This window comes from Molossus molossus, unplaced genomic scaffold (assembly GCF_014108415.1).
Source record: "Molossus molossus isolate mMolMol1 unplaced genomic scaffold, mMolMol1.p scaffold_m16_p_2, whole genome shotgun sequence".
NCBI classification, from domain to species: Eukaryota; Metazoa; Chordata; class Mammalia; order Chiroptera; family Molossidae; genus Molossus; species Molossus molossus.
The window spans coordinates 103,967,560-103,981,703 of NW_023425355.1; the positions used below are offsets into that span (position 1 = coordinate 103,967,560).

Here is a 14,144-nt window from a genome sequence, read left to right on the forward strand (position 1 = left end):
GGTGAGCTTTTAAATTAATCGCCTTAAATTCATGCAGCTCAAATGGGGAACTATTTGAACCTTGCTGTGATTAGCTTTGCCCCCATCCAAATGCAAATTCAGAGAGTACAATATATTCCTCAGAATTAATCCAGCTCTTTTTAAAAATACATATGAAAAGATTTTTATGTCAATTACAGTTGATATTCAATGTTATTTTATATTAGTGTCAGGTGTACAGCATAGTCCAGCTCTTGAATAATGAATTCCTTAGGTTTGGAGATTTTATTGAGTTAATTCAGCATAGAAGAGAAACTTATACTGCTCCTGGCAACATACCCACAATTATCTCTTACACCAGGAGCGCTACATAATGGTGTAATATAAGGTGTTTTCCACTCACCCTAATTAAAGGCAGTGGCAAAGAAGAAACACTTTAAATATGTAAAAACACAACACATCCACATATTCATGGTATGAGATGATCTGATTAATTTTGCTAGTTAAACAGATAATCTGTTTTCTTTTTTCCAGTGATGGTGAATGTCTATAAGCATCACTGCATAGAATATAATGATCCCTGGTGGGGTGACTCAGTTGGAGTGTCGTCCTATGCACCAAAAGGTTGTGGATTCCATTCCCAGTCAGGGCATATACCTAGGTTAAGGGTTTGATCCCCAGTCAGACCATGTGTGGGAGGCAACTGATCAATGTTTTCACATGGATGTTTCTCTCTCTCTCTCTTTCCCCCCTTCCTCTCTCTCTAAAATCAATAGAAACATGTCCTTGAGTGAGGATTAAAAAAAAGAAGAAGAAGAATCAAGAATCTAGTGAATCATATCTAGAATAACACTTGTTTAACATTTGATATTTTGCAAAGCACTTCGGCGTACCTTACCTCATTTAAACCCCATGGCAATTCTGGTAGGAAGGTAAGGCAATTATTACTCATTAAACAATGGCTCAATTCACACATAGGATGTGCTGGATAGTCTCTGTGGTATGCAAAGATGGTCAAGACACTCCCCTCTCATTCACTGTCACTCTGCCCTATCCAATCTATCCACAAAGCCTTCATTCTGCACTTAGGATACTTGGTAATATGGCCTACAAAACCCTGTGTGACCAGCACCCTGCCCAACCCCCCAATTTCATCCTGTGCCCCTGTACACCTCATTCACTGGATCATGCTGGGGAAGAGTCCAGGCTCTTTCCCTCTCAGGGCTTTCCACTTTGTTTCCACTGCCTGAGACGCTCTTACTCCTACTCTTCACCTGGATAACTCCTATTCATATTTCAGTCTCAGCTGAACTTGTCACTTCCTCCCAGAACCCTCTTCCCAATAAACTGTCTCATGTATTATTTTTCTCTTTCATAGGATTTTAGTTCATAGTCCTCATAACACTTCATAATGAAATATTTGTATATTTATTTGTTTGCATTCCAACTCCCCCACATGACCGCAAGATTTAGGAGGGCTAGAATCTGTTTTAAGGTCACTGCTAAAACCCCAGCACTTAACCAATATAGTGCCTGGCACAAAGCTGACACAAAAACAGAGGTGTTAAACAAATATAGCCAATGCCTTCGAGGGGTTTACAATATAGTGGGGAAACACAAAGGTTAAAGTGAACTTTACCAGAGGGTGGGCAAGGTTTCAGGAAAAACTACAGAGAAGAGACAACTTTTCAGCTGATCACTGAAAGAAAATAGGCATCTGCCAGAATGCAACATACGGAAATGATCTAGGCCATCAGGGATGGACTGCACATGGGGAAGAACAAGAACTGTATGGTGCCTCACAAACTTTTGACTTTGATATCTGGGTGGATGGTGGCACAATTATTTGATATAAAGAATGTAAGAGAAAGATGTTCTATTATTATTATTATTTATTATCAGTAGAGCCCAAGGAAAAGAAAGTCATGGCAGAGTTGGGAATCTGGATGGCAGCGATTCCTCTGCCCACCAGCCTCTCACCACTCTCAAGCTCAATAGGAAAGACCATGATTTCAACCTGGCAATATTCAGTGCTGAGTCACAGGTGGCCACAAGAAGACTTAGTATGGACAGTGCCAGGGGGTTTCTTTACATGTGAACATTTTTTTTTTTTTTGGCCAGAAGATGTTAATGATGTAATTCAGTGTGCTTATCTTTGGGGGTGGGGGGCATAGCAGGAGAAGAAAAGAAAAATTCCATGCCCAGAGTATTTCACACAGCTGGTAATATCCACTTCATCTCCACTGGATGGTCCCTGTCCTGAATTTCTTTTTAACTGTTCTATGTCGCAACTTCTGTGTTGTTCTTCATGGAAGTAGTCAGGGCAGAAATCCTAAATAAATACAACAAAATGCTACCTAGTGCCTGAATGGCACTGGGTTGAAAAACATCCAAATGGGCCATTACTAAGGGGTTTACCTCATCCTATTAAGTCCTCAACAGCTTCTTTGGTCTGACCAAGGTCTATAAATACCTGGGTGTTAACAGAAGGTAGGAAGAATAAGAAGAATTCGCCATGTGTTGCCATTTGTAGTGAAACTTTCTAGTCTATCCGCTCCTCCTGCCTCACCACACACAGAACAGCCTTACATGAAACAGGAAACTTTGAATCATAATTTTGGTTAAAACATAAGAACCTATAGTTTATTTCAAAAATGCTAACAGAGCGACGGGAAGAAAAAACACACCCTGCAAGCCTCAATGACAAAACAATTCTTTGGGAAAAGAAACTGAACTTGTCAAAGTAGTAATAAAGCAGAGTAAGGAAGGACTAACATTTAGCAGAAAATTATGAAATAGCCAAGCCTTAGGAGAGGCAGCGTAATGTGGTAGGGTGAAACAGGCAAAGAGACAGGCCTCGATTTCCTGCTTTCCAAGATGAAACATTTGCAATAAATCACCTCAAAAGACCCTTTCAGTTTAAAAACATCCCTTTAAGAACAAAGCATTTTTTTTGCTGTTCCTGCTCTAATTATTATACAACCAGAGCAGCTAACACAGGCTGGGCATTTTGATTATTCTCATTCTCATCTACAACCATGTTTAACAAGAGCCAGGCAATGTTCAAAGGCTGTATATGTGCATGTTAACTCACTTTGTCTCCCAATAATCCTATGAGTAGGTATGATTATTATTAACCCCATTATATAGATGAAGAGGGTGAGGCACAAAGACATGATGAAATAACTTGCCCACAGCTAGTGGTGACCAAGCCAGAATACAAACCCAGGGAGTTGGTCTCCAGAGACTACACTTGACCAATGAGACAACTGAGGCTTTTGGAGTTTAGATCACTTTGGCTACCAACTGGCAGAGCTGGATTCAGATCCAGATATATCGGATTCCAAGGCCTGTGTTCCTTCCACAACTGTATGCTTGGGAAAGAATGAACGGCTGGCTCTTAGAGAAAAATTGTTTTTTTTTTGTTTGTTTTTTAATTCTCACCCCAGGGTATGTTTTTATTGATGAGAGAACAAGAGATATGATGGGTTGCCTCCCACACACACCCCGACCAGGATCAAACCCACAACCTGGGTATGTGCCCTGACCGGGAATTGAACCTGAAACCTTTTGGTGTAAGTGAAGACGCTCCAACTAACTGAGCCACCTGTTTTGGTTTTGGTTTACCCCCTACTCAATACTTTTGTCATAATCCATCTCTCACCTATCCTGCCCCACTGAGGAGTTGTAGAAGGGCAATAATGCAGAGAAACAACTCATTTCTGTATCTGCTGTAGGTGAGACACTGGGCCAGATAGACAAAAAAAAAAAAAAATGGGAGAGGGGCCCTGGCTGGTTTGGCTCAGCAGTTAGAGCGTCAGGCCGCGGACCAGAGAGTCCCGGGTTTGGTTCCTGCTAGGGGCATGTATCTCGGTTGCAGTTTGTCCCCAGCCCAGTTGGGGTTGTGTGAGTGGCGACCACTCGATGTGTCTCTCTCACATCGATGTTTCTCTCTCTCTTCCTCCCCCTCTCCCTCCTGCTCTATCTGAAGATAAATGCAAAAAAATGTCCTCAGGTAAGGATTTAAAAAAAATGGGAAAGGGGTTCTGTTTCTTTATTCTGGCTCTAACAACATGACTTTTGTTCAACAGTCACACAGATACTAGCATTTTTGTCAACAAGCAGGAGCAGATGGCTTTTCCTAGGTGATAGTAGTCCATATCAAGCCACACAGCTGTCCAGATTTCACACTAAAGCTCTGTTACCAATTCACTGTGCATTCTGTGATGCTCCTCTGGCCCCTGTGTGTTAGTTAAATCACCAGTGTTTACAAATAACTGTGACATGCTAAAAAAGAAATTGCAAGGTGGAAACATGCTTCGTTTGGATCTCAAGCCAACAGAATAGTTTCTCATTACAACTATTTTATAACAATTTTTCTCTGTCTTATTCATGCTTACCCTAACATATTTTGCCACCTCGCCTTATTATTCAACTCCCACACTAGATAGTCATTTCCCCATTTTTGTACAATCTCCCTGTCTCCACTCTCACTCCGAAACGAGTTTTTGGAGTCAACATGAGAGACAGTAAAAAATTACAAGAGAACTTAAGATTGTTTTAATAGGAAAAAAAAAAAAAAACCTGCTCAGGAGCTTGGTTTCTTTTTTTATCATTTTGGAGGTAGAGGGGGAATAAAATGGCTGAAGCAGCTGTCCAGAGGTCCATACAATTCATTCCTTGTAGGAGGCACTTTTATTTCATATCACATTTTCAAATACTTGTTTTCTCATTATAAAAGTAATACCTATTCACTGTATAAAATTTGAAATAGTGTTTAAAAAATAAGTTAATTCTAACCTGGAGATAGACACTTTAACAACTTTGTTTCATTTCCTTACATTCTGTACTGATCATTACATTCATAGATGTGTATGTAACAGGAAACACACAGAGATACACATAAACCCACATGTAAATTAATGAGCCAGAAATGGAATAATCCCATACTTTTCCCATTATATCATGAATATTTTCCTTGGCCTTAGTTTTTATTTTAATGGCCAATAATTTACTCTATGGACCTACCAAATTGACTTACATTCCCCTTACTATGGAAACTGTGTCTTCAGTTTTTCACCATTATAAATACCTTAGTATACAAAGATTATACATATATCTGATATTTCCTTTGGAAAGTATATCCTTTTATAAATTAACAAAGGATCCATGTTACTTATGGAAAAATTGGAAGATACAAATAAACAAAAACAAAATTATCTGTAATTTCTTTTTAAAATAATTTTATGGATATCCCCTCAGACTTTTCTTTATATTATACACACAGAGACATAAGCACATGTTAAAATGGATCATACTATAAAAAATAGCAGTTACTAATAACAGTTACTGTGTATTGAGTACTTACCACATGCCAGACACTGTGATTTTCTCATTTAATCCCCCCAGCCACCCTATGCTTTAGCTCAGCACTTGCAAAACTTGTCTACCACACTGGAGTCACCTGGGGGGGGGGGGTCCAAAATCCTGAGCACTGTATCCCATCCCCAGAGATTCTGATTTATCAGGCTGGGTTAGGCCTGAGCCTGGGAGGGCTTAAGAGATCCCCAGGGAATCCTAATGGGGTGTACAAGTTGGGAACTATTAGTTTCGCTGCTATTTGGCTGCTATTTTATCCCTCTTTTACTGATGTGAAAGTTGAAGACTAAATTCAGTAACTTCCCAACATCATGCAGCTGATAAAGCTGGGATTTCAATCCAGCTCTAAGCTCAGAGCCTAGACTTTTACTATCAATAATTTGAGATCTGCTTCCCCCTGTCCCACCATTTAATATCATATCATGAATCTATTTCTATGTTAATAAATAAACTCTACATTATCACTTTAGTAATTATAGTATTTCATTGTAGCAATGCATCAGAATCCAAGTGTCATCAATTTTCTCACTACAGAAATTATTGCAATCAGTATCCTTATTGATACATCTTTGTGCACAACCTCCATTATTTCCTTAGGATAAATTCCATGAAAAGGAATTGCTGGGTCAAAAGGTTTTGATAAATACTGCCAAATTGACATTCTCATCAGAAGTATCTGAGAATGTCACTGCCAACACTGAGTTTTGTCATTAATTCCTTTTTAAACTTTGCAAATTTTATCGGAGAAAATGGTATGACAATTTATTTTTTATTGAATTTATTGGGGTGACATTGGTTCACAAAATCATACTGCATTGTACCCTCCTAAGCCCAAGTAAAGTCTCTTTCCATCCCCAATTCTCTCCCTTTGCCTACCTCCAACTACCCCCACCCCCTTTCCCTCTATCACCACACTGTTGTCTATGTTTTTGTCTGTTTTTACTTAATCCCTTCCCTTTTGTTCATCCAGCCCCCTAATCCCCTCCCCTCTGACAGCTGTCAGTCTGTTCCATATATCCATGTCTCTATTTCTATTTTGTTCATCAGTTTATTTTGTTCATTAGATTCCATATATAAGTGAGATCATACGGTATTTGTCTTTCTCTGACTGATGGTATGCTATTTTAATTCCCCTTTCCTTACTAAGAACACTTTTTCATGTTTACCAGCAATTTAAATTTCTTCTTTTATGTATTTCCTTATTCCCATCCTTTGCACATTTTTCTAGTAAAATACTTACATTTTTCTTACTGCTCTGTAAGTCGTTATGTATTAAAAATAATGAGTCTTGTTGAAATTGTTTCTAGTATTCTCATTAACTTTATTTATGGTTTCGTGCAGAAATTTTAAATGTTCATATACTTGATTATATTAATATTTTTCTTTATTATTCTACCTTTGATATTATGCATATAAATATCTTCCCTACCCCAAGATTATATATGCTCCTATATTTTTAGTTCCTTTATCATTTCTCTCTTTTAGAAAAAAAAAACTTTATATTCTTTTTTTGTCTTTTTTAATGTTTCTTATTTTTTTAGAGAGAGAGAGGAAGGGAGAAAGACATAGAACGTCGATGTGAGAGAGAAACATCAATCAGCTGCCTCCTGCATACCCCTACTTGGGATCAAGCCCACAACCTGGGCATGTGACCTGACTGGGAATCGGACTGGGACCTCTCAGTCCATGGGATGATGCTCAATCCACTGAGCCACACCGGCCAGGCAAAACTTTATATTCTTTAATGCAGCAGTTCCCAAACAGGATCACACATCAGAATTGCTTACAGAGCTTCTTTAAATGTTCAGGTCTTAAGACTAAATCACAATTTTCAGGGATGAGACCTGAACAGGAATATTGTTAAAAGCACCACAGGCAAATCTGATGCACCCCCTCTTTTATTAAGAAACTATTTTAATCTGCCCTGGCCGGTGGTCAGAGCATCGGCAGTGTACCAAATGGTCACGGGTTCAATTCCTGGTTAAGGGCACATACCTGGGTTGCAGGTTCAATATCCCCCACCCCCCTCCCCCCGCCAAATGGGGCATATGCGGGAGGCAAACAATGGATATGAGAGAGACACATCGATGTTTCTTTCTCATATTCTCTCTCTCTCTCTCTCTCTCTCTCTCTCTCTCTCTCTCCTCCCTTCCACTTTCTCTAAAAAAATATCAATATTCTCGGATAAGGATTAACCAAAAAAAAAAGGAAGAAAGATAAAAGAAACTATTTTAATCCTTCTAAATTTGCATTGGCATCATTTTTTCTTCCCGTCACTCTGTTAGCATTTTTGAAATAAACTATAGGTTCCAATGTTTCAACACATTTCATGAATTTGAAATGCTACCTTTATCTTATTTGGTAAGCTCCATGAGAGCAGAGATCATACCTGTTTTTACTGATCGTTACACCTCTAAGGCCCAGCGTAGTGCCTGGTGCACAACTTGTGCTTCATAAATGTTTTATTTTATTTGTTGATTGAGTTGAGAGTGAGAGAAAGAAGAGAAGGAGAGGGAAAGAGCGGGGGAGAGAGAGAGAGATCAACTTGTTGTTCCACGTATTTATGCATGCCTTGGTTGATCCTTGTATGTGCCCTGACCAGGGATCAAACCCACAACCTTGATGTATCCGGACAATGCTCTAACCAACTGAGCTACTTCACCAGGCCCATAAATGTTAACTGAATAAATAAATAACAACTGACAACACAAGTTTCCAACCTCATCCCATCCCAAACTGGCTCATCTTCAACATTTTCTTGACTATTAGGCCAATAAAACTGATGTTATTAATAATGATCCTGAGTTAGCAAAAATATTAAATTATGCCCAGTACACTCTATTTAAAGTGGTCAGGAAATATATTAGAGGACTCCATCAAATGAAGTCAAAATAATAATATTGGCCATGTTTAAGAGGTATGGGAATTCTGATCCAATTCTCCATGGAGGAACTGAACAGCACTGAGAGAAACTAAGGAAACTTGGCTTCCTCTAGCACTTAAAGTTCCTCAGCTAGCTTCAAAGACTGACTCAGAGCTTCCTTGAGCTGGAAGGCCCACACATACCCTCTTCTACGAGCCCATGGAAAGAAAATTGGAATAGGGAATCAGGAGACCTGAGGTCATTACTATTAACCTGTTTGACCATAGGAATGTCATTTAACCTCTAGGGGTTGGGCTAGATGTTTTCTAACAATCTCTTCAGCTCTAAACCTCTAACTAAAGATCTAAACAGACTACTACAGGGCAAGTATTCCAAGGACAACATGAAATTGCCTGCACAGAACAGGGTCCCAATCCCACCCCAGGCTATAACAAAGTAATAGTGATAATAATAGTAGAAGTGTCATAAGAGAAAAAACAACAGCTATTGCTAAAATTTACTGAGCAATTATATGATACACAATATGCTAGACATCTCACTAATAATAACTGCACACACTTATAGGACACTTACTATGTTCCAAGTGCTTTCCATAATTAACTTAATCTTCACAACAACCCTATAAAGTGAGTTTTATTATTATCACTATTTTACAAAGGAGAAAACTACAACACAGAGAGGTTAAGGAAATTGCCCAAGGTCTCACAACTACCAAATGATGGAACCAACTGAATTGAACCCAGACCTATACTTTTAACTACTATACCATACTGACACCCAAACTATCACTGTACTATGCTTGTCACTTCAGAGGTTACACAAAACAAGAAATGAGTTGCAGTTACTTATGTGTCATACTCCCCTCTTCACTAATGCTAGAAAAATCAGGTTTTATTCTAATGTAATGTTTTTGAATCCTCACCTGAGCATACTTTTTCATTGATTGAGGGAGGGAGAGAGAGAAAAGAAACATCAATGTGAGAGAGACACACCAATTGGTTGCCTCCCACACAACCCCAACCAGGGCCAGGGATCGAACCACAACCGAGGTACATGCCCTTGACCAGAACCGAAACCGAAGACTCTTTGGTCCATGGGCCGTCGCTCTAACCGCTGAACCCAACCAGCCGGGGCTGCAATATAATTTTAAATAGATCAAACTCCAGGGCCCGAGATAACAAATTATATTATTTATTAAGAAAATAATGAATGACCTTTTTATTAAAAGTTGTTATCCATTAAAATGTCTGTAATATAAAATAAATAAATCATTAACTACTAATGACATTTCCATTAAACCCAGAGAAAACACACAAGCTCTTTATGCATCATTTAGAACAAAACTTCAGATTCCCACTTGCACAAACTCCAGTTCCATACTTTCAGAATTGGCTTTTAAACAGTGACCTGACAGCCACAGGTGTCTCAAACAAAATAAGCCCAACGAAATGAGGTACAGTAAGTTCCCACCATCCCCATGCCCTTCTCATCACTTCCCACGTTCCCTATCTGAGTGAGTAGCACCTATGGCCCCAGGCTCACCTCCTCCCACATCTAGTCACACAGAGCATTTCTAGAATTCATTCCATTCTATCTTTGGTGCTCCTGTTTCTGCTCGGACCTTCACAATCTCTTCCCTAAACCACTATACCAGAAACTTCCCAAATGGCTCTTAGCTTTCATTCTCTCCAGCTCCAACCCCACTTCAATACTGCTGCCAAAGTCATCTTTCTAAAACAAAATCTGATTATGTTACTTCCCTGTTTAGGATCTTTGTCTTCAGGATAAAGTGTAAAGTCCTCTGTGGAACATACAAGGCTCTTTTTTATCTGGCCCCCCGACTACCTTCCTGGCTTCATCTGAGGTCACGCTCCACACATCTCACACGAGGCAAATAGAGCAACTTGGAAGTTCCCAAACAGTGCTTCTCTGTCTGCCCAGAATGCAATTCTCTCATTTGCCCATCTGGCAAACTCCCAGTCGTTTTTTAGACCAGCTCAAAACTCAGAGTTCATTATGCTTTCCTCTGGGCATCTACCACATTTTGCATCTCTCCCTATTATAATACTTATTCAGCTTGACACATTTTTGTCTGTCATTCCCATAAGGAAAGGAACCATCTAGGGTAATATGTCTTATTCACCTCTGTATTCTGTTTGCTGAATGAAAGAATATCTCAGGGTTTAAACAAGAATATTCAAACTGCTCCCTATAAATGACCATTGTGTGAGTCAAAGTGGGCATACAGGCCAAATCCCATTTCAACAAACGTCTTTAACTCGACAATTCTCTTACATCAAAAATAGTTGTTACGTTTGTTTGACTACATACTTGAAGTCATAACCAACAGAAGACAGTTTTAAAAGCTACATTAGACCATCAACAAACCTACCTGTTGAATATTTATAGACATCCAAGCTCTTCATTGTACCCCATCCTTAACCGTTTGTGGGTCATAGATGATTTTGGGTAGGGTCTACCATTTCTTAAACCTACACTCCTTTTTGATAAACATAAAAATCCCACACACCCCTGGAGATTCCAATACTCTCCCAAAGGACCTAATCCTCTACCCCACTAAAAATAAGAAGTAACTTTGTGCCGGCAGCAATTCACAGGTTCACAAGGGATATAATCCATCAGGCAAGATACTGAGCTTTTCTCTCAGGTAGTTCATAATATTAAAATAGGCATTTTTCTTCTATCACCAAGCATAAGCATTGTAACATTAAATATACTGTAAAGTCTTTACTGAGAAGAGAAAGCCGGGCAGGTGTTGATATCTGTCTCCTTCACCTTTGAGAACCTTATGATAGAAAATTGCCGGAAACAAATGAAAAACACAAATATGAAAAAATATCACCTTGTTTCCTCACATATAACCTCCACAGGCATATGCTCAAACAAAGGAAGTTTTTTTAAAATAATTCTAGCACATTTTCCTTCTACCCCCCACCATACTTTCATCCCCACTTTAAAATAATTTGAACATCTGTCTAGCAGCAACTTCTTGTAGACACATATGCTTTGTCCTTGTGAAGACAAAGGGTTAAATGAAAGAAACAGCTGGCTGCCTGCCATTAGCCAGGGTGGGAGGGTAGGATGGAGGATGGAGAAGGAGGAAAAACCAGTTAGAGGAATGAGTGATAATTTCTTACCCTGCCACATGGCCATGTTGATCCTATCCACTCCTATGCTGGGGTCACAGGCTCAGAGTTTCCCAGAGCCCCCCAGTTTTGTAGGGAGGCTTGAACGGAAAGAAGATGGAACAGCAGCAGTATGGTCTTACTTTCTACCAGGTGCTCAAGCCCCAACCCTGAAAATGTAAACAGAAAAATAAATTATCTAAATGAAAAAAATTTTTTTTCAAATTCTGGAAAAGTATCTTCTGTCCCTCCCTGGATCTCTCTTTCAAAGATATGCAGACACAGGAAGTGTCAAGTTCCCCCTAAGCAGCAAGGGATTGCTGAAGAAAGATAAAATGGGGAGATGTAGAGTCAGCTCACACTGCCACTGAGTGCTGTCCAAATCTGCGTGAATCACTGGATCTTCAATAAATGGGTTTCAGAATCTCAAAGGATGGGTGGTTGGATGAGATAATCGTTAAGCATCTTTCCTATCTCAATGTTCCATGCTTTGGGGAATGAAGAGCAATAGAATATCCAATGCCCTCTCTAAACCCCCGACTTCACATTAAAAAAAAAAAAAACTGTAGAAGGGACGGCAAATTTTGTGACTACTGGAAGTTTAAAATAGATCTTGTATAGGAAAAAAAGAGAAAGAAGCATAATAAAAAGAGTGATGCCCTCTGGGTGGTTCTTCCTCTCAGCTTCATTATACTTCCCCACACTTTGCCAATGCCCTGTAGGGAGCATATGTTGCTTTTATAATCGGTAGGAAGGAAGACCCAAAGAAAAAATAAAATACTAATTTAAGTAAACCCAAATTAATTCAGCTCATTCCTATTTTTAAAACATCAAATTCAGTGTTAGGACAATAATATTTGCAAGAATATAAAATGTGCTAGGAAGGGGAGAAAAAAATGAAAGGTCTGACTACTTTGATTAGATTTTGAGATTTAATACATTCAACACTTTGCTTGTCCACTTGAACAAGTTCTTAGTTAATAAATTGGTCTTCCTTAGTTAACATATGAGCCAATCTGCTTTAAAAAAAAAAACAAAAACTCCTCACCTTTTTGACCTGGTGAACATCAAAGTACATTGCTATTCCCATAGTTTTTATACAAGCAACATCTCCACCCTGAAATGAAAGCACTAGTGCACAAGTACTGAACAATAATACAAACTTAAGAGTTATCATTTTGGTCTTCCTTAATGAATTTTTTTAAGAACAAATTGTGAATGTGTACACTAGTCCCAATAACACCAACAGAGAAAAGACAATGCTTTCAAAAAGAAAAGGTTCACAAAGTCCTAGAATGGATTCACCAGAAAAAAAAAAAGTGCTCTGATGACGTATCTGGAACCTAGAACACTGTTTGGGTTTGCTTCCCCCCCCCTCCCCGCCCCCACCACAACACACCTTATTTCGGATGCAGTTAAATAGTACCTATCCTCGCATGGTGGGACCAAGTGAAATTTAACATCTCTTAACTCCAACTCAGGTAACTGCTAATAAATGCATGGAGTTTGTGTAAAGCAGATTCTTACTGGCTTTTATGCTCCACACTTCTGGATTTCCTTCACTTATTCGAGGTAGCTTACACTGATGTTATCACAGGGGCACACGTAAAACTTCACTCGGCAGTCCAGGAAACTGATTTGCTCTGAAATGTAAGGTAAAGGCGCATCAATGTGAAGGGAAAACCCTTCGTGGAGAAAGCGCTCAGGCGCCAGGCTGTAAAGTCTGGAGAGAACCGGCTACCCGCGTTGAGTGGGAAAAGGAAAACTCGCAGCAATTAGTTTTCCGAGAGTTTGAACTCCACTTCTCTAAGTCCCACACCAACCTGTAAGTCCAGAGCAGGAGGGAGAAGAATGGGGCCTTGACTGAGGTTTACCAACCAAAGCCACCCCGCTCCAGTCCTGGAAAGGGGACGCCTGCAGCTAACCTCCCCCATTCAAAAGCGGGGCGGGCTTGGCGCCGCTCCGCGAGAAAACTTTGCTGGGACAGCGCAGGGACCCTTGCTCGGAGACTAGGGCTGGGCTCCAGAGAAGATGCCGCCCTACACTGACTAGAACTAGCCGGTCTAACTCCTTCGAGTGCCAGGCGGCGGAGGCCAGGCATGGGGAACCCCCATCTCCGGGGGGCCAAGCCAGCGGGGGAGCGCTTCTCTGTGTCGCTGCGCCCAAGCAGTGGGCCGGGGGCGGGCCGGGGGCCAGCGGGCCATGAAGGACCTGTTGGGGAAGGGACAGCTCATCTGTCTTTACCTGTCGCCGAGGTCAAGGAATGGTGGAGCCCTTGTTCGCCGCTGGCGGTGCAAGCGCTCAGTCGGCTCTGGCGTCCAGAACACCAAGTTGAGCTAGCGCCCCACGTAGCCGGCGGAGCTTCATTCACTGCCCTGCCGGGAGGAGAGGGAGCCCAGCGGGCGCGCGGCTCATGTGACAGGCGCCTCGCCAAGTATCGGCCAAGCACAGCTGACGTCTGCGCGTGCGCGCCCTGGCGGGCCCTCTCCCCACACCTTGGTCGAGCGGGGAGGGGGCGATGCCAGCTCGGGTGGTGGCGGGACGGAGACTGCAGCTGAGATCGAGGCGCTGGGAGGGGTTTACGCGTGCGCAGCCGCAATAGGCGGGCCCCGCTCGCTGCCATATTTAATGAGCACTAGGCGGGTCCTAACCCAGTGCTGGGAGTATCAACCGCTTTTGAAAGAGAGATACTGCATTATGTTTCTCTGTTTCGAGCCTTCGGTACGATTTTTGGTTTTTGTCCTTACAATAAATCT

General features: G+C 40.8%; 1 protein-coding gene across 1 annotated transcript in view; it reads right to left on the minus strand.

The window, feature by feature from the left end:
- CLCN5 (chloride voltage-gated channel 5) overlaps window positions 1-13,773 on the minus strand; it is a 217,573-nt gene extending 203,800 nt beyond the window's left edge. Inside the window, exons 1-3 of the mRNA XM_036270578.1 lie at window positions 13,633-13,773; window positions 12,916-13,031; window positions 11,401-11,558 (exon numbers count right to left, since the gene is read on the minus strand). Of these exons, the coding sequence (XP_036126471.1) occupies window positions 11,401-11,416 (16 nt within the window). The 5' untranslated portion in view covers window positions 11,417-11,558; window positions 12,916-13,031; window positions 13,633-13,773. The remainder of the gene's footprint in view (window positions 1-11,400; window positions 11,559-12,915; window positions 13,032-13,632) is intronic.
- Window positions 13,774-14,144: the final 371 nt, after the last annotated feature.